General features: G+C 36.9%; 1 protein-coding gene across 2 annotated transcripts in view; it reads left to right on the top strand.

Moving 5' to 3' along the window:
• ARHGAP15 (Rho GTPase activating protein 15) overlaps positions 1 to 27137 on the top strand; it is a 645466-nt gene that overhangs the window by 80539 nt on the left and 537790 nt on the right. For both annotated transcript variants that reach the window (XM_032145612.2, XM_058434361.1), the window contains 2 exons: positions 8831 to 8892; positions 21946 to 22033. In XM_032145612.2, coding sequence (XP_032001503.1) covers positions 8831 to 8892; positions 21946 to 22033 — 150 coding nt within the window. The remainder of the gene's footprint in view (positions 1 to 8830; positions 8893 to 21945; positions 22034 to 27137) is intronic.

Below are 27137 nucleotides of genomic sequence, written 5' to 3'. Positions count from 1 at the left end.
CAGCTTACTTCCTAGTCTTGAAATGGGTTTTCCTGGATCATTTCTCTGAACGCTTATCTTGCTGTGTCTTGTGAAGATGGATAACATTCAACTTTTATCCATCAATCTCTACTTGAATTGAATTTCTTACTGTTATTTTAAAGGCAGAAACCATTATCTTCATCCCAAATTCTTATTTATGAATTATCTATATTGATGAGCAAGACCCCAATAATCACCCATTCCCCCAGACAGAAAATCTGATTAATTATAGACCATTCATTATCGTTCACACTGACACTTGAATTATTTTTCAGAACCTATGAAGTTTTCTTTACATGTGATTAATCTAATACTGTGTTCTTTTTACCAGGACTCACATACTCTTTCCGCACTCTCGTATGTTCCCTACTTTCATCTCTCCAACTCTCCTCACCTCCACCATGCCTTAGGGTGGCTTCCAGAGTCATCCAGGAGTCCTGGCAGTAGTTTCCTTGGCCATACCTACCAGGATGAGCTATCATATATGAAATAATATACAGGAAAATACTTCTGAGAATTAATGACATTCTTTCCTTTGGAGTTATTATCCATCATCTGTACTGTATGGATCTCCAGGCTTATTTATTTCTAAAATGTTGGGATATGTAAATCTCAATTCCTTCATATCTCATATTCAGATAACTCTACTAAACATTCTCCAGGAAACATGAGAGACCTTGGCTTTGGGCCAAATTTATCAAAGGATCCTGTTAGGACCACCATGTTGTAGGACAATTATTCACTTTATAAAATGAAATCTGCCATTTTGGATGCTCACATAGAGGCTAACACCCTTTGGGAATTATGCTCCCTCTCTTAATGTTCCTTTTAAGAAAATAGATTGTAAACAGCATGATTAAACAGAACAAAGCATTTATTTCTTTGAATATTGGCCAAAATACATTCCTAATCTGAATCTAAAATTTCAGGGTGGAAACTACCCAGTTCACTGACAGATGACATTATTTATGCCACATGTATGTAAATCCATAGGGTTTCGGGAGAAGAGACGGAAATCATTTCCTGAGTATCAGTGTGGTTGCTTAGAAAGTGCTATAATATCGCAACAGTTTTGTACATGAATCATCAAATATATCAATATGCATTTGTTTCCTGATCTTGTATATTCTATATTATAACTGTTCATGAGACCTAATTATTTTCAGGGTACTTTTTCTTTTCCCCTTAAAGAAACATTCAAGAAAAAGAACTCTGTTTATAACATGTTAAATCTTTATCTTGTTTATTTTTATCAACAGAGTGTAAGACATGTCTATGGATAACCCTGCAGGAGTCAAAAGCCTGTGGCGGGTTTTACAGAATCATCTGCTACCTCCTGAGCTAGAAGGATTTTGAGGACAGAGCTCAGGAAGTTGCCATGGCTTGGGGGCAAAGCAGGCTTTTGCAGATAAACCTTAAGTCACAGATTCTACCTTTTGGAGCCAGATATCATTTTGTGGATTAATTAATACTTGTGAGGGCTTTGAGCTTGAAAGACATTGTGAGAATACAGTGTTTTCTTGTTTTAAAACAAAGGACAGAGACTGGGGGAATAATTCTGTTGATCAAGCTGGGCTTTCCTTAAACTGCTGAAAAACTCTAAAAGCTCTTCAGTCTTTCAAAATTCTACTTGGGTAAGACAAAATTAGGTTTTCTGAAATATCCTTCCAGATCTTCAGGCTGTTAATTATAAGTTATGTAACAATAATAAGTTATATAATTTAATAATGCTAATAGAAACCATCTCTAAGTTTTCATTATTTCATGTGCCCTTCCTTTTCTCAAGTAAGAGCATGTATATTAATTCAAGTATTTGTTGAGGCCATCGCTGTGCTAGGCTTGGAATATGTGACAATATGCTAACTGGCCATGTCCTTTTCTGGAGAAGCGTTCAGTCTAGGGATGAACAGAAGTGTTACATAAAGGAATGCATAATTCTATAAGTGCAAATTACAAAATGTGCTATGATTAAAAAAAAACAAGTTTCTGTGAGAACCTGCACTGGATTAAGTAGTCGTATATGGATTCTTTGAAACAGCCAGTTAACTTGAGATTTTACAAGATTGATGGAGTTTGCCAAGCAAAGAACTGGAAGAAGAATGTTGAAGCAGAAAGAAACAAGTGCAAGGGTCGTCAGGTCAGAACAAAGTTGTTACGTCTGAAAAACTGCAAGAATTCCATAGCAGCCAGAATATTATGAACAAGGGAAAAGAGTCACGGGTTTTGAGGAGAGAGAGGCAGTGCCCAGATTGCAAAGGGCCTTGAAGTGATGGGAAGAAGTTCAGAAGCCATTGAAACACAGAAACAAATGAGAATACCTCTCCCATCCAGCTCCACATTTGAAATCCATTTAACTCTAGAGTAGAGAAAAAGAACACACACAACAGCAACAATAAAGGCTATTAATATTGAGCAATCCTTTCTTCCCCACTGCCTAGACTGAAATTAAGTTATAACACATAAATTGAATTACACTAATAAGTTGCCCAGACAGTAACCAGAAAGGCCATTCTCACTGAAGTCCAGTGACAGGCAAAGAACGACGAACATATTTACATCAAAGACACAAATAAATAGAATTCAGGGAAGAAGAGAGAGCAATGATGGGTGGAAGTTGGGTGGTTCATGAGGGAGGGAGAGGTGAGCTATAGTAAAAGCCTCCAGAAGACTGAAGAAAGTTCTTGAGATACAAAAGGGGTGCCTTCCTCAGGCTGTTTCCCAAACAGAACCTCTATTCCTTGGTGGTGACCAAATGAACACACTGGTTGCCAGATGAAAGGTTCAGAAAAAAAGTTGTATAGGGGTTCTTAAACATCAAATAATATTTTCAAAATGACATTTTGATGAGTTAGGGGTGAATAAATCAGAGTCATGCAGATAAAATTTCCCTTGAAATACACAGAGGTTTAACATGATGGGGAAAAGCACTTGGCAAAACATAATATGTGCTTTGCCAAATCTAACATTAGAAAAATGGTTTAAGACATTCAGCACAACCCCAAAGCTGGACATGTTGTCTTATCCTAAGTGAGAGAAAGCAAGGGAGGGAGGTTACCTATGAAAGCATTGCTCAACAAATGTATTAAAGAATATAAATAAGTTGAAATGAGTAAACCATGCCTAACTCTGAAATCAAATTTCATGCTGAAATCAAACCTGCTTATCAAGGACCTCTTTGAGAATTCTTGGTGACCTCTTTCTGGACACTACTCATGTATGACCCAGAACCATTCTTCTTTGCTTTTCTTCTACTCTTCTTCACATGCAATCATTGCATCCAACTTTAGATATTTGGTTTACCACTTCTTAAAAATGTGCACACATAGTAAATGATGTATTTACATCAGACAAAAACATCATACTGAATCTATCTCTAAAGGCATAATATTTCATTCTTGAGCTATATTTAAGGCAGTTTTAAAATTAAGACTTTTAAAAATGTTTAAAAACTATTAATACTTTATATGATGTACAGATAAGCTGGAGTTTTAAGGTATTTTTTCTGCTTTTGATTCTGTTCTTAATGGATTATGTCCACTGTGAGTTCACCGATAATGAGCAAATCAAATATAGCATGAATAGCAAAGCCAGTATAGGAATAAGTGAATATTGAGAAGAAAATGTAAGCAATGACTTCCAAAGAGAAAGAGTGCAACCTAAAAAGAAAGGCAAATAAATGAATAAATAAAAGCAATAGAAAAAAGAAAGATAAGGTAGGCATTTCTATGGATAGTGGAGAAGTGAAAAATGGCGGGCGGGGGTGGGGGGCAGGAATTTAAGAAGGAAAGTGAAGCATCATTTGGGGGTAAAATAATGTAACCAAATGTGTCCTCATTCTGTGCTCTTTAATAGAAATCATTGAAACAGACAAGATTAACAGCAAAGTACTATGATCTATTAAAAGTTCAGAGAAAGTATAGCAGCTGCCTCATTATTAAATAGGAAAATAATTAAATGCTAAATCTGCTTGATAATTATAGTGGCCCAGGGTTGTAGTTATAGAGAGATGATGCAGAGTTCTTTTAGAGAGAGGTCAGTCAGTCACACAGAAGGTTTCATAGGGTGATGCTACTTTAAAGGGATCATCTCAGTTTAGAGCTGGGGCCTGTCTCAGCATTGTGGATCCAGAAAAATCATATTTATCATCATTATTAGTGTTTACTGAGATGATGATCCCTTGAGTCTATCTCACAGTACATAATAGGGAATATTCTGTTACTATTTAAGTCACCCGCTTTCTACATCAAAGGACCTAGGAAGCTGAACTAGGATTCAGATGGTTGCCAATGAGCACATTATCAGAACAAAGGGGAAGAGAACAATAACTTACATACATCAGCAGAGAAAATGTTATGAGGCATAAGGGCCATGTGGTTCTGGTGTTAAAAGCCAAACCCTTCTCATCAAAATCTGGTAAAAGTTGCAGATTAAGTTTATTTCCATTTATAAACACAAAGGGTTATTTTAACAGAACACTTTGGTGGAATGCTGTAGATGAAAATCTATTATTTGCAATTGTATCTGAGAACATGAAGCCTTCTCATAAAAAAAAAAAAAACCCTGCAGTGTGTGTATGTACAGTTAACACGCTAGTCTTTCTGCCATTAATCAAAGGTTGTCTTCTGCTCCCCTGTCTTGTCTGTCGCCTCCAACGTAGGTTGATAAACAGGTGCTATCTGGGTATCCCACTGCCATTCATTCTTCTCATCTGTATCTCAGCAAGGCTGTGTCTGCCGAGCACTTCCTCAATGCTTGCAGACTGGCTGGCATCCAATATGAACAAATTGCTGATCTTTCCAGCCATTTAATGTTAAATAGGGCTTCTAAGGAACATTGGACAAATAGCTCAAGAAGCCAGATTTAGCATCTAAAGATTGGTTGACATTTCTTAAGTATACATAGTTTAGGGACTGCTACTACTTGAAAGAACTTCAATTTGGCCTAGAATTTGGCAAGTAGTATCCTAAACTTAGAGCTGTAAGTAATTTTGTAAATTACTAGAGACAAGACCATCTGAGCTCTAGATGACTAGCATGCTCAACTGGAATTTATAGATCATTGTCCCTTCAAACCATGGGATTAACATTGAGTAGGAATAATTATTAGAGAAATTAATAAGGTACCATATATAAACCCACATGCAAAATGCATAGCAATCTTTTGCTTGCCCTAATACTTCTTTCGGCACACTATGAGCCTCCCAGAATAACTGATTCCTGGTGTCTGAAACATGGTGACATATTTCAAACTATCATGACAAAGAATAGTAAAGTAATTAATCCTACCTCATGGAAGCTTCACTTGCCAGCATGAGACCTTTTACAATGCAGTGCTTTCAGTGCAGAAAGCATAATTGGAATTTTCTATCCAGGCTAAAGATGGCCTGAGTCTGTGAGATGACTTAAGCGGGGCATGGTATCCAGTCCTCCCAGAAAAGGAGCAGGAATATCTTGAATATGAACTCCCAGGAGTTTAAGCCTCAAGAGGATCAAAATTGTCCTATTAATCTTTGCAGTTCTATTGTAAGCAGAGAAGCTGGCATTCAGAGGAAAGAAGTGTTATTAATTAAAAATGTGTTGAAAAGAATGAATAAGTGTACATCAAGTATTAAAGACAATGAAAGGACCGGGTGCGGTGGCTCATGCCTGTAATCCCAGCACTTTGGGAGGCCGAGGTGGGTGGATCACCTGAGGTCGAGAGTTCGAGACCAACCTGACCAACATGGAGAAACACTGTCTCTACCAAAAATACAAAATTAGCTGGTCGTGGTGGCATATGCCTGTAATCCCAGCTACTCGGGAGGCTGAGGCAGGAGAATCACTTGAACCCGGGAAGCGGAGATTGAGGTGAGCAGAGATCGCGCCGTTGCACTCCAGCCCACGCAACAAGAGTGAAACTCTGTCTCAAAATAAAATAAAATAAAATAAAGAAGATGAAGGAAAATAAACACCTGATCTCAGAAGTGAGAATGTGTGCACAGTGGTAGGAGATAGATATACTACATGTAGAAATGTGCATGTAAACATTTAAAAATATGCATGGTGGTAGCAAGTGTAGTAGGTAATAGAACATAGCAGAAGCATTATTAGCTTCTTCTAATGACCTAGAAGGCAGCCTGGACTTTGGAAAATGATATAAGAGAAGATAACTAACTTGCTATTCAGTTCTTCCTCATTTTTCCTGGGACCTCTGTATGATCATTCCTGAAAAGTCTATTGCATTGATCCAAGACCATGGAACTGGCTCAGCCACTGATGACAATGGTGTCACATTTATTGAGTCTTAACTTGAGAAATCCAGCCCTTGGCATCAATCTCAAGTATTCTGGGAAAAGTCCTGCAGTGTCTGGGGAAATGTTACTTATGTCTTCAAGGAAAGAGAATTCTATGATGTATACTACTTAAACCTGTTGATGTTGATTTCTCCCTATAAGAGTATTAGCTTTTTCCTTTCACATTTCCTATCTCTTTTAGAGAAATTTTCATCAATAATTTATCTTTGTGGGTAGCAAATGTCTACCGAGGGGTCTTTTGTGAATTTTTGGAAAAAACAATTAGGGCTATATTTTTAGCCGAGAACACATGCATCAATTTTTATGATGGGTTGATAGGTTTTGTAGTTTTTTTGGTAGATAAATCCAGGTTTTGGGTAACTGTTAATCAGAAGAAAACTTAAATAAAACAATAAATTTTTTCTACAGTTACACAACAAAATTTCTCAGTATACATTCCTAAAGAAAGGAACCTCCTTTGTGGTGCTAATTGCTATTGAAAACATCTTTCTTCCAAACATTTGTGGATACCAGTGATACACAGAGTTAAACACTAAATTTGTTATATGGGTTTTATGAGGTAGACAAATGAAATTCCCTGGCACCAAGAAAAAGGGACAGTATACATAGAATAAAATGTGGAAAAAGCAAATGAATAGATGTATCCAAATACAAAAACAAAAAGGCACCAGTGAATACCATAGTTCTCAAAATTATCCAAGAAAGCTTCCTTAGATGCTTTAGACTTATGGAGAACATGGTGAAGTAGAAGAAACTTTCTGGATATGGAGATAAGTAAAAAACACTTTGCTATCATTTTCATAAGTCATCATTATTATTATCTCTATCATTATTTATTTAGTCAAAAATGTATCCATCAAATGCATTTTAAAACTAAGTCCTGTGCTATGTATTAGGAAGAAAACAAGGCAGAAAAACTCTCACCTATATCAGAGCAGACATTTAACCAGTGAGATTTTAGTGATTTGGAACAACTCCTTTACCTCTAAATATCTCTTCCTTTCACTTGTAGTATTGAAGATAAATTTTTTGGCTTGCCCAGTTTACGATAAAATTTTTGGCTTGCCCAGTTTACTATAAATATTTAAATAAACATTTAAATAGCCATTCATTTACTATTTGTTCAATTTTATTATTTTGACTATTGGCACTACCAAAATATTCCAGAAGCTAGGAATCCAGGTGTAAAAGGTACAGTTTTTTTGCCTTTGATGGACTCATAGCACATTATTTGCCTGCAGGCACAGATAAATAAAAGGACATTTACAACATGATCTGATATGTGCTGTCACAGTGACAATGGCAAACTGAAAATGGAGATTCAAGATGGTGCACCTAAAAGAGATAGCAGAGAAATCATGGAAAGACCCTCTAATAAAAAAACATACACATTAAAATTTGGTTTTCTGCTTGTTTATTTTTTGAGATGGGGTCCTTGCTATGCTGCCTAGGCTGGTGTCAAACTCCTAGGACCAACAGATTCTCCCACCCCAACCTCCCACATAGCTGTGATTATAGGCACTTGCCACCGCACTGGGTTTTACTAATTTAATTTTGAAGTAGATTAAATATGCTTAAGACTTTTGTGAGATGAAGACATGGTCATGGTGGACTATTTCAGCTGGGGGGATAACATGGGGTGGCACTGAGGGAGTGTGGTCCTCTGATACTAGGCAGCTCAGGGGGAAGCGTGTGGGCAATTCACTAAGAGTGAAAGATGAAGGCTAACGACTTGGGATGGGGCATGTGAGGCAGACACAGGAGGGTAGAAATAGGATGCTAAGAAATTAAAACACCTAGTATAGACTTTGCAGGGAGTCAACCCATCACAATTTGCATTGTGCATTTATTTTGCCAAAACCTCCACAAACACTTCTGCAGAGTTATAATGACTTGTTGAATTTCCTTTAAGAAACTTGCAGCTCTATTAGAAATGAAAGCCAATACAGTATGTGCAAATGGAAAAAGGAAGCAATCCTACATCATGGAAGAAGATAATGAGATACTGCTACTACAGGGTATCTTGGCAATTAACCAAAATATATGAAATGTTGCTATTTTAAATGCCCTTCCATGATTCAACTAGCTCAGTTACCTGGTCCCATTGAAGTCTTCCTTTATCCCGGCTTCAGAAGGTACATGGGGAGGCTTGAAAAGAAGAACTTTTCTAAGGATACTTGGTAAAATAAAGGAAGGCATTCAATTTGTCTTTCTTTTACCATTTGTAATCCATTTTTAAACAAGTGACTTCAATGCCCAGAAAGAAAAGTCAATAAAGGTGTATCACTGTCTAACAAATCATTCACATTCCTCTTCATAATCTGTCTTTTAGATATTTAACAGCTTGTAATGACTGTGATTTTCCAGGCACTTCCCATAAGCTATATATGCATTATTAATACAGTTCTATGACTGAAAACTTCCATCACTGCAATGACTCTTGAAAAGCATAGGTTTATTCAAATCAACAATGCATAGTAGTTTGTCATGGTTTTAACATATGCATTCTTCTTGCAGATGGTTGAAAAAGAAGGTTATCTGCAAAAAGCTAAAATTGCAGATGGAGGAAAGAAACTAAGGTAATAAAATTCTTTAATTCACTTTTATATAACTATGCTGGTTCTTCAAATGCTCAACTTGTGCCACTGTTATTGTTTGGGATGCAAGTCCCTATGGTACCAGACTAGAACAGTCTCCTCTGCTACAACTATGGTCAACATTATTTTTAATGTAACTACAGTTTTTAAAGAAAGGCACTACATTTTATGTTGTTGAACAGAACACATAAATGAGGTGATTTTTGTCCTCCTTGGACTTGAACTCATAAAACACTGAAAATTAATAAGACAATGGATTGTGATTTCTGTGATTGAAAGATTAGAGAATGAATGCGTTCATTTGCAATATATAAAAGTCTCTGTACAATACCGTGTGAGAATAATTTCTTGAAGGATGGAAGATTTGAACCACTTTCGTAGCTCAAAATAGAAATTGATAAAAGTAACATCATATACAGAGGTAAGAGAAATTTGAAAAGGGAATAAGAACTCTTCAGGAAACAATAACAACAAAAATCTTGAAGAAAAAAGTAAGGTTGATAGGACGGTAAAGAAAGATGATAATTGTGTTGTATATACCGTATGTTTAGAAATAATCACCTCCATTTTAGAATTTTTGCTATTTCTCATATTGGTTCTGTTACATATTTAGCTTTGTGCTGGGTGATATGCAAGCTACCAAATTTGCAGAAAATGCTCAAGTTGAGAGACAAGGCATTTACTCTTAAATGTATTACTAACAATTAAAATTATATAGGATAAATGTACTAATTAGCTACACAATGGGACACCTGTTAGTTGTATAATGCAATTCATTACTAGAATGACACTCTGGGTCAACACCAGAGAATAAAGTCTGCTTTTGTTTGATGGCTATAATGAATTTTGTATATATTTATTTAAACAAAGTAAAATTGGGGGTGGGGAAGAAATCATCCATAATTTCACTACTTAAAATAGCTATTTCAGTTGCAAATAAAAAGCTCTATTTTCTCTCCATATTGTGTCTTCTTCTGGGATAGTGAACAAGGCCTTAAATCTTTGCCTGGACTATTTTTCTGGAGTAGCCCTGCAGCCACCTTCCCTTGAAGAGTTCAGGAGAGAGATGCACAGGAGACAAGATCAAATGCAAGGTTGCTTTAAGAGACTTGGCTAATCCCTTCCCCAGTGGTGAATGGGGCTTAGAGAATTGGGTTCTGAAGGAACAACAGGAGGAAGTCTTTGAGTAGTCCAGCCTGAGTGCTCTCCTTTCCCCTAAACCTTATCATGACCTTATCAACTCAGGAAGGAGTGTGGAGGGTACAATGATGCCTCTCCCCAAGATGAGTAAGTCATGACCCTTTCTTCCCTCAGCAGCCATGTGGAATAAAGAGTTTCTTCAAAATTATCTAAGTTAGCCAGTTCAGCCCTCCACTAGAGCCGGGTAGGAAAATAGAGGTGACAGCATTGGTCAGTTCCACCCTCCAGCCTCATGCAAGGAAGTAGGGGAGATCCTAAATGAAATAATTTCAAGAAAGCAGAAGGAGGTTCTACTGTGTGGTTTTGTAAAGTATCCTTGTCCATAACCCCTCCGTAAACCAATCTTATAACATCCAGAAGGCAGCATCAAGAGGAAGCAGAGAAGAAGAACACGTCCCTTCCCCCAGCCAACTCACATGAATACGTTCTTAGGTAGTTTTAATCAATCTGTATACTATTGTGTTTTTGTTTTATTTGCTGTTACTTTCCTGTTTGCATACAATTTCCGTGTTACAGTTAAATTCATATAAACATTTGTTTGTACTCTGTTTTATTATTTCACTTTGCATACCATTATGCATTCTTTCAGCCTTTTCCACTTAAAGTTATATGTTTTAGTTTTCCTTTTTTTTTGTTGTTGTTGTTGTTGCTGCTGTTGTTGTTACCCCAGGTGCACAGAATTGAGTTGATTATATCCTTTGGTTTGTGGCCTTGTGCTATTATCATTCTGGGCAAGAGCCCTAGCTGGTTTTATTTTATTCTCAGTCTCCAATCCTTGCTTCAATCCCCTGTAGACATTCATTCTAATGTATTTAATGTGTGTTTATCAAACTCATTCTCCATATATATGTATATTTAGCTGTATATGTGGCATTCAAAAAATGGTGTATAGTTGTGTATGTGTGAATGTGTTCTACATATCATAAACATTTTTGTATCATAAAGCTTATTATGTTCCTTACTACTTTCATTCAATGTTAGCTCTTGGGCAGCCTTCTATGGTGCTATAGAGACATGCGTCTCTTAATGTTGGGGATATGTCCTGAGAGATGCATCCTTAGGTGATTTAATCATCATGTGAGCATCATAGAGTGTACTTACACAAGCCTAGATGGTATATGATATAGCCTATTGCTCCTAGGCTGCAAACATTTACAGCATGTTGCTGTGCTGAATACTGTAGGCGACTGTAACATAATGGTATTTGTGTATCTAAACATACCTAAACATGGAAACGATAATGCATTGCGCTATGACGTTGTGAAGAATACCATGTCACTAGGCAATAGGAATTTTTCAGCTTCATTACAATCTCATAGGACTACTATCTATATGTCGTTCATTGTGGATTAAAATGTTTTTATGCAGTGCATGAATGTCTTTAAATCTAGTTCATTTCTTCCAATTGCTGGCCACTTTGCCATCATTTATGTATAGTCATGTGCCACATGGTTGCATTTGGATCAGTGATGGACAGCATATACAGCTGTGGTCCCATAAGATTATAAAACTGATGCCTACTGTACCTTTTCTATGGTTAGATGTGTTTAGATATACAAACACTTACCACTGTGTTACAATTGCCTACAGTATTCAGTACACTAACATGCTGTACAAGTTTGTAGCCTAGGAGCAATAGGCTATGCCATATAGCCTAGCGTGTGGTAGGCTTTACCATGTAGATTTGTGTAAGTACACTCTGTGATGTTTGCACAGTGACACAATCACCTAACGACACACTTCTCAGAATATATCCTCATCATTAAGTGAAGCATGACTGTATATGAATTTTTACTTATCCAGTCTCCCAGCTGTGGACATCTAAGTTGCCTCTAACTCCTTTCATTCCAAACAACATTTCAATAAATCACACATACATGTTTCCTTTGAACCTGTTAGGAATTTTCTCAGGGGACTATTTCCAGGAGTACAGGATTGCTCAGTGGTAAGTCGCACACATTTGTAAATCTACTGACTACTGTTGTCACACTTTCTCCTGAATGAGTGCACCAATTCACGCCAGTTCAATGTGCAATACAGAAGGGATTCTACTTTCCACAGTTTTATCAGCATGTAGCATCATCCAATCTAATTATCCATAGAACATTACCTTAATGTTGCTTTTATTTGTGTTTCACTGATAAGTATTGAAGTTGAGGATCACTTTATCTGTTTAGAGACATTCAGATTCTGCATTCTGAGTCTATTCATTAACTTTGACTATTTTCTATTGAGTTTCCTGCTTTTTTATTCAATAATTTGAGGAAACTCATAATATATTTGAGATAATAATGCTTTGTCAATTTTAAATGTTGTACATATCCCCTCCAAGTTTATGGGGCTTGTTTTGTTTTTATTGTAAATACTTTACAAATTGAACATTGTATATGTAATCACCATGTTTAAGAACATGATAATCCCATTATGTTGATAGGCTATAATATGCCAAATCATCCCTACCTCTTTTTTTACTTGATTTTTAAGTTGAGTCTGGTTTTATATTTATATTAAATAAGTTATCATTGCAATAATTCTCCTATTGCTCATCATTTTTCTTTTATATTTTTGTCTGTTTTTTGAGACAGGATCTCACTCTGTCATCCAGGCTGGAGTGCAGTGATGCCAGCCTCCTCCACCCCCATCCATCACCCACCTTATTCGGGGTTAAATGAGTAGCTGGGACCACAGGTACACACCACCAGGCCCAGCTGTTTTTTTTTTGGATTTTTACTAGAGACCTGACTCTCGCCATATTGCTCAGAATGGTCTGGAACCCCTGGGCTCAAGAAATCCACCCACCTTGGCCTCACAACGTGTTGAGATTACAGGCGTGAGCCATAGCACCCGGCCTTCTTTTATATTTTCTAAAGACAAATGCTAAGCCCGCATTACTTGATCAAATCACACGACCATTTTAAATGAATCTTAGTATGCATCACCATGTTGCTTACTCAAGGAGTGTATATGCTTTTATCACTAGCAACAAAAATGGTCAGTTTAGTCATAACCTTGAAAAATTATGTAGTTTTTATCCCATTGATAGTTTAGTAACTAATAAACAATATAACATACTATAATTTATGCTTCTTATATAAAATTTGGTAGCCTTCGTTTCATTTATCAAGGACCTTTATATCGTTTATAAATTTTAATGAATTAATAAGCAATATTAATAGATGCTTACTCTGTCAAGCACTTGGCTTAATTCTTTATCACTAATACTTAAATGTAAATAGACTCTATTATTGCTTCCTATTGTATAAATGGACAAACTCAGTCAACAGTATTAACCTCTTATTTCTCCCAAATCTTATTTTATGTACAGTTAGTATCACAGAGTTTAGCCCTGACCTCTGCTTGAAACACGTTTGCTTTATCTGTCTTGCTTTAAGCTATTTGAGACTAAGGAGCAAAAATGGTCCTCTTATTTCATGCCATCAACAGTACCAGGAACTTCAATTGTGACTTAATAAGTATTATTTCATTAATTTCTATCAAGTTTTCTACTTATAAATCCATAATAGATCATCATACCTTGTATTGTCTTCTTATTTTCCTTCTTTCTCTTCTTTTTTATGTGTCTTCATTTGTCTCTTTAATGTATTTTCTCTTTCTTTCAAAGAAAATTTAACTTATCCCTGAATATAAGCAGGAGATGGTAAAAGGAAAGATAAATTATTGGCTATATTTGACATTCATAAGAGGCCATACCTTTAGCCTTATTTTGAAATGAGGTTATACACATTTCCCCAATGATACCCTGACAGGCTTGAAAACAAAATACATTCAGCATTCACTTTAATTTTTAATTGTGAACACTGAAACTATGCCTCAGCTTTTCTGATGAAGCATAGGAATTTCTTCATTTGGGGAATTCCATCCCCAAACCTGTAAGTAACCCTGGCTTCTCTGAAACTCTATAACACCTTAGTAAAAAGTTATTTTCAATGCTTACATTTACAAAAGACACCTGACAGTATGTTTATGAAGTTTCAATACCACAAACTTGCTTCTCCCTCGGCATCTAGGTCTTCCCGTCGTCAGCTCCTGTGTGGCTCTGCGCATCTTACCACAATATAGAGTCACATTCTTCTCTCCTTAGATGGACATAGAAAGATATACTTGGGGGTGAAAATATGGCCAAAAGATGGCTATGAAAAGAAATGCAGAAAAAAGATTGTGCAGTGGTTACATCTACCTAGTGCCTGCTTTCATCCTAGGGCCCACAGCTACTAGGCATTCGGTTGGGTTTTTGTTTGTTTGTTTTAATAATTGTTATTCAGAATGGACCTTCTTTGGAATGTGAGACTAAGGTGTGCTCCTAACGTCATCGTATTTTTTCTTTAGTACTTTCTGCTCAGTATCGCAATAAATTCTTCCAGGCTGAATCTGTCTTTCTTCATTTTCTTGCAATACTGACAGAGATGGGTATTTTTACACCTCAGTGTCTTTTTGACCCACCTTTTAGCAGTCATAAATTACAAGATGCTTAGAATATGAGACAGAAGAAGTAAGTTCCTAGACCAACCAGTCTGAGAATGAGTCTCTACATTTAACAGTGTCGTAAATCAGTCAGGGACACTAGAATAAATTACTTTCACTCCCATCACTGGTGTGGAATCAAGTCAAATCCAGCATGACCAAGTTAGGTAACAAAGGCAGATGGCCCAAACACGAGAAGCTGAAATTTGTCAAGGAACCTCACATATATTTTCTTCTGACTTTTTGGTTTGCCACTCTGTCATTACCTAAAGAAGGCAAAAGAAAGGTAAGCGTAGGAAATAAAGCTTTTGGTGTTTAGAGCAAATGAATGTGTTAAACCCGGAGTTTCAGCTAACAGATTCTTATAACGGTAATGAATATTTTAAGAGCCATTTTTCATCAAGCATTTTCCAGATAAGCTGTTACAATCAAAGTTGCTGTTATTATGTGCTGCCATCCGGTGTCCATTTTGTAGAATGCCAAGCTGATGGCTTTGTTGAGTTTTTGTTTTTGTTTTTGTTTTGGGGGTGTTTTGTTGTTGTCGTTGTTGTTGTTTGGGCTTTGGTTTTGTTTTTGTACTTCTATTTGTCTGCTAGTTTTTTTGCATTTTTCCAACTTCTCAATTCAGGATTTGCTTTAGGAAAGTTTTATGAAGTGTTTCACTTGGATAAAATGTCCCACCAATTGCATAAATGGTACATAAATGCCCTCATAGAAATTTAGTTCTCCCTACTTCCCAATTGCAGTTAGCACCCCTTTTCCCCTTAGATGTAATTTGTTTTGTATGTCAAAAGATAAAATAAATACCTGCATTTCTTTTTTTGTTTTGTTTTGTTTTGAGACTGAGTCTCGCTCTGTCACCCAGGCTGGAGTGCAGTGGCGTGATCTTGGCTCACTGCAGCCTCTGCCTCTCAGGTTCAATTGATTCTCCTGCCTCAGCCTCCCACGTAGCTGGGATTACAGGCACCCACCACCGTGCCCATCTCATTTTGTATTTTTAGTATACTGGGTTTCGCCATGTTGACCAGGTTGGTCTCAAACTCCTGACCTCAAGTGAACAACCTGCCTCAGCCTCCCAAAGTGCTGGGATTATAGGTGTGAGCCACCGCACCTGGCCCAACACCTGCATTTCTTGCCTCAGGATTTGTCTCCTGCATGGAATCACTAGGATCAAACCCTTACCTGATTGTTACCTGTAAATTCCTGTGGAAACTGATGGCTGTCTCCCTTACTCTTGGCACTTTGGACTGTCTTACTAAAATTAGATATTTCCTGAGCTGTGTGTCTTAGTTACCCCTTTAGTCTATCCAATACCTTAATTTTTGTCCCTCTGTGGAAAAAATAGAAAACTATGCTCTCAAAGTTATGATGAAGTGTGGAGGCACTGATTGGTCAATGGGTGAATTTGCCTGCTGACCATCATGGTAGGGGTAGAAGACAGGGATAAAGGGCTTGCAGTTCAGCATTGCGGGACAGGCCAGGTCAGGCTAAGACGTGGCTTCGCTCCAAAGAGAAAGAGATTCTAGTACTTCTCTGACAACCGTTCCTTATCTCCCCCTCTTAGCTCCTCTCATGAGGCTCTCAACTGGCATGCTCAGAGTGACTACAGAGAGAGCTGCATGCCACCTGCTGAGAGACCATGGAGACACTGGAGTGAGCAGAGGCCTGAATCCCATCTTTATGGCTTGTTTTCCCTTGGTTAGGATGCAACCTTACTGGGCTTCAGTTTTCTCTTCTGTAATATGGGGGTATCCTAGACTCATTCAGAAGACTTGGTTTCCATGTTTATTGTCCATCTTCTTGTAGTTAGAGGTAAAATTTTTGAGGAATGTCTTATTTTTCCATCTCTATTCAGCCCTTAGAATTGTGTTTGGCATGTGGTAAATGTTTAATGGAGACATGTGGCCACCTTAGTAATTAAATTACTTAGTGCATATAAAATGCCAGGTGGCATACCTGGAACAGAGCAGAAGCCAGTGCAAGCTCAGGGTGGGAAGCCCTCTGGAGAAAGCTCAGGTATTGGACACTAGAAGCATAAATTAGGAAAAAATATCCTATATCAGAAGTGTTCGATAGTTAAGAAAAAATAATGCTAAGAATACCACATTAAAGTACTAGGAAACTAAGGAACAGAGAAAGGAAAAGAAATTTTTTAGTCCTCGTTAATGAAGAACAGCAAACACAGAGCAGAAAAAATCTAGATGTGTGACCCTCCTGAAATTTGAAAGGCCATATACTCTTTTACTCAAAAAATCTTTAATAATCACCTACTAAATGTCAAACCATATGCCCAGTACTGGAAATGCTCTAAGAGGATAGAGGTGGTTTCTACTTCTTTGTGGGAGCTTGGGGCATAGAGGGACTTCCTAGTGCGAAAACTGTGGTTATCCTAGAAAATAGTCTATTTGCAAAGTTTCATCAGAAACTGCTGGACACACCTATCCTGGCTAAGGCTTTTAAGCTTGTATGAGTTGCCCGCTTCCTGAAATGTCACCTAATACATTGAATAAGAGTCATATATAGTGATTTGGTTGCGTATAGAAAATATCAAATCCTTAAGTCAAGGTAAAACCTTGCCAAGTGATCCTTTGCACACTCCAGAGCTGACAATGCCTTACAAGACAGTCACCATGTTAAAGTAATTGGGTAAAAAAGCTATCCCCCTGATATGCTAAGACCTGTGGGCAACACAATGGGTCAGACATGTCAGAACGGGAAATAGACCGGACAGATATTATAAAGATAATGGCCAAGTTTCTAGAGTACTTTGATCAGAGAGGAAGGTTCAGACCTAAGCCATAGTGAAAAGTTGTTCTCGTTAGGTAAACCCTCAGCTACTCCTAGACTACAGGCTTCTGACTCCCTTTCTGGGTTTATGTTCTTTACTGAGTGCAGATGAGTCTACTAATCACAGACCAGAATATTCCCTGGCAGGAAAGAGACAGAGGTGCCACCCGGTTAGGAACACACACCTGTTTCTGGCTTCTAATGAGGAGTCAAATGGTACATCATCTTATTCCTTTGAATCAGTGCAACTTCTAGGGGAAGAGAGCCTGGGAGTGGTGGGCCTTTGCTCAGTCTTTCTAATAAGGATCAGGTAAAGTAGTTAATAACAGAGCCTGGATAGCTGATATCTTGTCTCACACTATGCACACTAGCTTCTATAATTTGAAGATTTCGACCAAAACTACATTGAAATCTGACTTTGAAAATATCCTTAACTAAGGTAGAACTGCTTAATCCTAGGTGTATACCCAAAGAATTATAAATCATTCTGCTATAAAGACACATGTACACGTATGTTTATTATGGCACTATTCACTGTAGCAAAGACTTGGAACCAACCCAAATGTCCATCAGTGATAGACTGGATAAAGAAAATGTGGCACATATACACCATGGAATGCCATGTAGCCATAAAAAAAGGATGAGTTCATGTCCTTTGCAGGGGCATGGATGAAGCTGGAAACCATCATTCTCAGCAAACTAACCCAAGGACAGAAAACCAAACACTGCATGTTCTCACTCATAAGTGGGAGTTGAACAATGACAACACATGGACACAGGAAGGGGAACATCACACACTGGGGACTGTTGTGGGGTGGGGGTCTGGGGGCCGAATAGCATTAGGAGAAATACCTAATGTAGATGATAAATTGATGAGTACAGCAAACCACCATGGCACGTGTATACCTATGTAACAAAACTGCATGTTCTACACATGTACCCCAGAACTTAAAGTATAATTAAAAAAAAAGACAGTATATAAAAAAGAAATTATTCTTTGTCCATTGTTGTAAAGTCATAATGTAGTTAGGGCTGGCTTCACCCGTGTGCGTCCAGGGCCCCATGCTCGGAAGGACTCTGCCCTTGATTTAATGCTAGATTGTTACTGTCTTAAAATTCTTCATAATTTTTGGACACGGAATGGTGCATTTTTATTCCGCACTGGGCTCTGCAAATTCTGTACCCAATTATGTTTTTCACTGGCAGATAGGTGTAAACTCACGTCTTTCAGTTATTAAAAAAAATGTGTATTGAGGCCCTAAAAAGTAAATAAAAAAATTTGGATTAAAAAAAACAGATAGCGGCCAGGCGCGGTGGCTCACTCCTGTAATCTCAGCACTTTGGGAGGCCGAGGCAGGCGGATCACAAGGTCAGGAGATAGAGACCATCCTGGCTAACACGGTGAAACCCCATCTCTACTGAAAGTACAAAAAATTAGCCGGGCGTGTTGGCGGGTGCCTGTAGTCCCAGCTACTCTGGAGGCTGAGGCAGGAGAATGGCGTGAACCCAGGAGGCGGAGATTTCAGTGAGCGGAGATTGCGCCACTGCACTCCAGCCTGGGTGACAGAGTGAGACTCCATCTCAAAAATAAAAAATAAAAAAATAAAAATAAAAATAAAAAAAACCAGACAGCCTAAAGTAATGAACAGATTATAGGTTTTGGAGCTAGAGAAACTGGGTTTAACTTTAAATCTAAGTGTAAGGCCTTAAGTTACCTTTTGAGCCTCATTGTTCATATTAGTAAACAGAGATGTTAGTACTTTCATCATTGTTGTGTATGAAGCTAAGTACAAACTAGATGATCAGATTTATGCTAGGTATTCTAAATAATTTATGCGAATTATTATTTTAAAAGAAATCATGGGAAAAAAATTTGAGATGAAAAAGGACATCTAAAAGGTTGTCAGCAGCATTATTATTCTTCGTTTTGAAATGAAATTCTTTTCAAGCAATAACACTGATCCCATGGAAAAGCTTTCACTTTTATTCAGAGAAGATAAAGACAGTGTTTATAGTTTATAAATTCCAAACAAAGTAGCACTGTACATAAGGTGTCAGAGCAAGTCATGTTGCGAAGGTTTCGAGACCTGCAGTTCTTACCCTCTTCAGTTTTTTCATCCAATTCACCTAACAGGGACACAGTTCACAGCAGTTCAAAGTCCTTATAAATAACAATGAGATAATTGCGTTTCATGCAACTTCAGCTCTAACCAGTTCCATTTGCAAGTTTAAGGATGGGGAGAGTTTTGCCAGCGAGTTCTATAAATGATCAACATCTGAAACAGATTCAAATCAGAGCCATTTATCCAGGACTCACTATAGATAGGATGCAAATAAGGTATAGTATCTCCTTGTGAGAATATGAAATATATAGTGGGAAATATAATAGGTAGGTTAAATATGGATTCTTCATACGTGAGGGTGTTCTGTACTCCCTGACCACATATGGTCAAAATAAGGGTGGTGTTAAAAGATGCCCAGACTAGACTTCTAATAATGTTTCTCTTTTTTCCTGTTTGGGGTCATCTATTATTATGACCTTAATGAAGAGAAGGCTATTGCTGCTTCAATTCACTCTGCTGCTGCTGGTACCTAAAAGGAGAAATGGGCACTAGGGCAGAAGGAAACCTCTGTGTGGTTTTCTTTCTGGGTTTTGTTTTTTAATCTTTTCATCATTTAATTGAAAAATTGAGACTCTTCATTTAAAGACAAGTGGGTCCAAGAACACTGTGTTTGTATTTGGAAGTTGAAAAATACACATTGTGCTTCTTGTGTGTCTGCTTATTCTGTTCTTTTTTTAACACAATGGTGTATCATTAAGAAAGCTCCAGGCATATAAGAGCAACCTAATTCTTTTTGTAAATATTAACCTTACTGAATCAAAGCTGTCCTTTCAATCAAGCTCTTAGTTTCTAAAAGACAAGTGGAAATAAATTATGCAAAGATCTTCAAGTCATTTAAAAAATATTTTTGTGTGGTTTTCTATTGACCTGAATAAAGTCTTTCCATAAACTTGAAAAAAAATCACTTTTGTAAAATGAATTCAACTATTTTGAAGTGAATGTTAAGCTGAAGCAAACTGCAGCAATATGTTCTAATGGGTAGAAACTTCTGTATATTAATCTCCTTAATATCTTTACTATCTACAAAAGAGTGCCTTCATGACATGAACATATGTATATTCTAACTACAGAAGCAATAGGGGTTCAATGCAGAAAACTTGGTAAACACCAAGAAATACAAAGGAGACTCAAAAGCCGTGATTTTACCACTTGATTTAACTACTGTCATATCAAGACTTTTTTTTCAGGCCAGAGTTCAGTCATCGACTCAATACATATGTATTTTGTGTCTATTCTGTCCAAGGCACCACGCTAAGCATTGTGGATACCTTTGTAAAGATGAACTGATTTCTACCATCTCGAGGCTCATTTCTTAATGGAGGATAGAGGTGAAATTTATGAAAAATATTTTTAAATTTATCATAAGTGTTATGAGAGGAAGTCATGGAAGGCACATATGACAAAGCAATGTTTTGACCTCTAATTAATGGAATTAATAATCAGAAGGAGTGTATAGGTGAACAAAGTCCTAGGTAAATAGCACAGCACGGTTATAAACCACATGTATTATGGTCTGCATTAAAACCTTCCCACATCAGTATTCTTCTACAGCATAGGGTTCATTATTCCATTATGTGGACCTATTATATGCAATTTATTTAACCAATCTTTTTTATATTTTATGTATGGAATTAACAAGTAATGATGCAATTAATTTCTATGCACACAGACTCGGCAACTTGTGAGACTATTTCTCTAGAATAAATTTAAATTCATAGGGAATGGACATGTTTAGCCAAAAGATATACACATTTTTAGGGATTTTTAAAAAGCACATTTTCAAATTGCACTCCAGAAAGGAAGCAACAGTCTGCATTCCCACCAATAGTGTATGAGAGAATCTATTTCCTACACCGTGATTATCCCTAGATGTTATCAGATGTTAGTTCTTTTATTCCTTGACAATTTGATGTACAAAGAGGGAAAAAGCATGTCACTATTTTTATTTGCATTTCTTTGATTTCTAGTAAGATTCAACATTATGAAAATATTTTGAATTAAGCAATGACACATGAGGCTGGTTAGTTTTTAAGACTGAAATACACTAAACCAATGAAGAGAAGAAACAATGAAGGAAGGAATAGGTTCTGATTCCTATTTTTACTTTGCTATTTTTGGTTTGCTGTAAAAACATAAACTTTTTATGGGAAGGATGCACATGGATACACAAAAAATGGATTTTTGGTAGTTGAAAAAGATTTTAGGAGGATCTATAAATTAAGAAACACTTACTATAAATGCTATGCTTTCGAATAATTCCAGAATGTCTTTATTATTACCCAAATTCCATACCACCTATAGATTTTAATAAAGAGGAGACTTTTAGGAAGACTGTTAAAAATAAAGATGGTCTCTACTCATTCCAAATGTTGCTCATACTGTATCTATAAATGATTTCTTCAACTGATAATGCTTTCTTTCCTTTTTATTTTTTTTTCTTAAGGAAAAACTGGTCTACTTCCTGGATTGTTCTTTCTAGTCGAAAAATTGAATTTTACAAAGAATCCAAGCAACAGGCTCTGTCCAATATGGTAAGTAATTCTCTGTTTCTATTGTTAAATATCTTTTCAGAAATATTGTAGAATTAAAAGTTTGGTTTTATCAGGAATCACACTAAAACCTCCAAGCTACCAACATCTGAAAACAGATGGAGAAAATGACTCAATAAACTTTTAATCAGATGAAGGGAAAATAGAACTTAGTGTCTGTTTTATTAAGTGGTGCATTTGGAGAATAATCACAAAATGAGATGTATGGTGAGCAGCTATGTAGTAATGCGAAGGTAACACTTTAAATTAAGGTGCCATTTATAAATGCCTTATTCTTATTTATGTAATGATCACTAAATGCAGCTACTTGCTCAAATAATGTATTATAAAGTATGTTATAAAATGCATTAGTAATAAATGCTTAACGGATGATACTATGGGAAGCTGTTTTAAAGAATATTATAAGACGTAAATCGTATTAAACCATGTATGTGCATCTTTAATACATGAATTTAAGTTGTTATCTAGCGTGCTATAAAGTGCTTCAGACATTAATAAATAATAATAAACTGTTTATAAATGGCACCTTAATATAGGGTATTACCAATGAGGAAACACTCTAAATTAGCCAAGTGATTTTTTATCTTAGTTTAACTGTGACGTTCACTATATCCAGCTAACCTTTTTGAATATTTCTATCACTCCATCTGATGGAGCTAATACAATTTCTGTATCCCGTAGTTATTACAAAGTGAAATTTGTAGGGCTTCTTCCTTGTACCTGGAGGAGGGCCTCACATATGCCTGCAAAGATTTGACAGTGATAGTAAGTAAGAGCAATTCAGAGCCAGTTACTGGGGCAATTCAAGCTCAAAACCTTGCTGCCCAAGCACAAGAGCTGCCACAAGATGTAGGAGACAGTGGGCAGGCAACATATCTGACAGCCTCCTGGTTAGGAAGGACTCCGGGCAGGAACTAACCTGCCACAGCCCATCGGCCTGATGGATGACAAGGAAAGGGCTCGCCTGGCAGGAGTTACCCACAATGAACTAATTTATATTTGGCAGGTAATAAAACGATGGGAAGTTCTTTGCTCTCCAGCCACTAGTTGTGTTTGCTATGTAATCCTCTTTAAATAGAAAATAGAAAATCATTTGCTAGGAGATTTTTCTTAAAAGAAGATTTTAGTAAGAACAAAAGGTAGCATTTGGCTTGCTTCTGATAACCACAGTAGCCTTTATCCCCAAGTGGCTTGCTGAGTTTGGAGTCTCAGTGCTGTCCGATCTGTAAACTAATTATGAATCAATTAAAAATATATCTCAGTCCTTTGTATTTTTAATTTAAACTGCCTCAGAAATTTGTTTTAGGGTTTTATTTTTGGCTACAGTAAGGTCTTTTTAAGGAAAATTAAGTACCCCTAAGGGCCAGGCACAAAACAACCACCATCCACTTGCAGGTCCTTTGTCTTCCCTTTGAATGAGCTCTAAGGGGGAAGTCAGGAGGGGAGGAAAGTCGCTGGCCTTGCTGAGTTTGGCTGCTGAAAAGATGATCTTCCCCTGCTGAGTGAGAAGAATTCCACTGGGAGGAGAGTTTATGCGAATGTGTGGGATAATGGGAGAGATAAAATTCCATATTTTAAGGCATTTGGTTTATTTTTATTTTATTATTTTAATCTGTTTGTACCATGAGGTATAATTATCAACTGTTAAATTTTACACAGGTGAAAGAAAACTCCCTTTTTGATTGCAGGCAAACCTTGCAAGTTAGCTCACTAATTGCATGCCTCTCGTTCAACCTTCAGAACTGTTGTAAATTGACAATAGACTTGACTTGTAGAAGAAATTTGTTAACATTTTCCTGGCAGTCCTTATTTATTACTTCTGGCCCCATTTTTAATGCTCTTATGGTTTCTACCAGGCACTCATTGTCTTCAAAGTCAATTCAGGGCAGGAACTAACTGTGTTTTGTGGTAATGGGTAAGAGAATTACAGATTCATGTTTGTGCTGCATGAATTGACTTGCTAGTCAACTTCTTGGATCCATTTCTAACCCAGTATTAAAGGCCTAGTGGGATAGCCCACATTTACCAGTTCCAGTCTTAGAGAAACGATACAACGATTGCCAGGCCTTGATTAAAGATGCTGTGGTTTTATTTTGAAAGAGGTTTATGCTCAAGTTTCTGAATTTCTCTTGCACCCCCTTAAGACTTGTTCTGGTGTTGCTCATTGTGCTTCTGGAAAAAAGTCTGCCTTTCCCCCCTAGGGGTCAAGACAAGCTGCCTGAGTGAGTGCAGAATGTGATTTAAAAGAATAAATGGTATTTTAGTCTTTATACAAATGATCTTTAAGTGTTAATGCAGCAGTGAGACAAGGCAACAAAACCAGCCAGAGCAGTTTTGAAGTTGGACTCTAGGGGATGTAATTCCTTTTTATTTTTAATACGACTTATTAGCTGATAACATTACTCACTTCTTTGAATTTCAGAATCCTTACCTGTGAAATGGGCATAGTGATACCTGCCAACAGAATTAGTAAGGAATGAAATTAATTAGTAAAAACAAATACATAATGACCAAAAAAATTATTGTGCTTTATTATATCATATGCTATTAAATACAGAAATATAGCATATTCTATAGTACACAATATAGAGTATAATTATATTATTACATTAGTTTTCTACTTGACCTGATTCAGACATTTGTAGAAGAGAGAATATACTAATTCAAGAAACTCCATCATGCATGACCTCCAAAAGAATGTATCCAGAAGTAGCATAAAATGCTGTCTCAGAGCAATGACTAATACTGAAAATAAAGCCATCCATCCATTTAGGGCTCTAGATGTTAACCTCCTGAATGTCCAAACGAAGTTTCCCGGTCCCCCCATCTTCTTCCTTTGGCTCTTACCCTTACTGTTTTCACATTTAATACAGCATGTTACAACGTATTGTGCCTGACCCCACATTCTGTGTTTGGCTACTTTCCTTTCTCACTGAAGTTCTTCCAGTTCATATCTGTCTTACTCAGGACTGCTACATCAAAGTACCAAAGGCTGGGTGGCTTAAACCACACACATTCCTTTGTCCCAGTTTTGGAGGCTGGGAAGTCCACGATCGAGGCACAGGTGGATCTGGTGTCTGCTGAAGTCCTGCTTCCTCATTTGCATCTGTCCTGTCTTCTCACTGTATCCTCACGTGGCAGAGGGCAGAAAGTGAGAGAGCAGATGTTCATGTCTTTTCACATAAGGCCAGTAATCCCATTCATGAGGGCTCCACCTTTATGATCTAATTACCTCCCAAAGGCCCTACCTCCTAATGGCATCACACTGGGGTTTAAGGTTTCAACATAGGAATTTTAGAGTAACACAAACATTCAATCCATAACAATATCCAAGTCACATTTTTATCAAAAGCAGCCTTACTGTGCAAATAAGCACAGAATCACTTTGCTTATTTTCATAGAGATTCATAGGTTCCTCAGTGAGTTAGTAAAGGAGAAGGAAGAATGACCTATCCTGTTCTTGTTTTATGAAAAGGACATTAAATCGTAACTGACCACCTATTATCATCAGCATTTTACGACAGAAAGGACATTATAAACTACCCAATCCAAAACATAGAAAGGATAAAACTATCAGAATAAAAGACACTCTTTACTAAAAAGAAAACTGTCCCCCTTATTTGCCTAACATACTCTCTCTTTTGCTCATCAGGGCAGGTGGATTGGGACTGGCTGGTCCTCCAGTGAGGAGGAAAACCACTCGTGTCCCTAGATCCAGATGTCCTGAATTATGAAGGAAAGGATGGTGTTCGTACTCTCATATTTTTAATGTATTTTTATTTATAACTTACTTAAAATCTTTAAAATATTATAAAATAATGCAGAAACCATTTTAAGTAAAATGTATAAAACATCTATATGTATTTTTAATAGGTATCAATCAATCACCTACATAAGCACTACCTAGGACGAGTTATAGACCCTGCCAGCCCTGCAGAAGCCCCAACCCTTATCAGTTGTCCCTTTGTCATCATAGCCTCTTCCCTTCTCTGGAGTTAGCCACAAACCTGCGTTATAGTCATTATTTCATTGCCTTTCATTATTTTTGAACCTATAGCTATATACCTTAAAAATATAATATAGGTGTTTCTTAATTCATATAAATGGAATCCTAGTGTATGTTTCTTTTGTTTCTTGCTTCTTTCACTAAGCATTTCTTACTTTTTCTGTCCTTTAATATTTTATCATTCCATTTTTTTCTTTTCTCTACTAGTTTGGGAGGATACACTTTGTTTCTGCTCTGTTAGTATAGTTAGCCTGGGATTACAGCATTAGTACTTATCAACGAATAAAGCTAGTGTGAGACTCTTTACCTTCTACAAAGATATTACCTTAGAATATTTTTAATCAATTTATCCCTTTCTCAATGTATATGTTATTACCATCTGGTGTTTTAATTTTTTTAATACCACCAGACATTATTATTCTCTTTTATGGAGTCAATGTTTGTTTACATTTGCCTAATATTTGCCACGTTCTTTGCTATTTATTTCTCCATGAACCTTGGACTTGCTTTCTAGGATCACTTTTTCTTCTGCTTGAAATATATTCTGAGAAATTCCTGTGCTAAGGGTCTTGCAGGGACAATCTATCTCATAGTCTGCTTATTTGAAAAAAATCTCTATTTCTCCCTCATCCTAGAAATATATATTCTCTTTGAATATAGAATTTTTAGTTGGTAGTCATTTTCAGTCAGCATGTCAAAAATATTATTACACTGTCTTCTGTCATCCATTCTTACAATCAAATCACCTGTTAATATAACTGATCTTTTCTGATTGCTCATAGTATTTTTCTCATTACTTTTGTTTTTCTACAGTTTCACCGTGATGCATACAGATGTCAGCTTCTTTTTATTTTTCCTGCCTGGATTGTTATGCTGCTTAAAATTATTGATTGTTCTCATTAATATATTTCAGAAAATTTCCAATAGCTATCTTTTTTTTTGAGATGAAGTCTCACTCTGTCACCTAGGCTAGAGTGCAGTGGTATGATCTTGGCTCACTACAACCTCTGCCTCCCATGTTCAAGAATTCTCAGCCTCAGCCTCCAGAGTAGCTGGGATTACAGACACACACCACCATGC

Source organism: Hylobates moloch, unplaced genomic scaffold (genome assembly GCF_009828535.3).
Source record: "Hylobates moloch isolate HMO894 unplaced genomic scaffold, HMol_V3 SCAFFOLD_24, whole genome shotgun sequence".
Classification (NCBI taxonomy): Eukaryota; Metazoa; Chordata; class Mammalia; order Primates; family Hylobatidae; genus Hylobates; species Hylobates moloch.
This window is presented reverse-complemented; position numbering and strand designations above follow the sequence as displayed.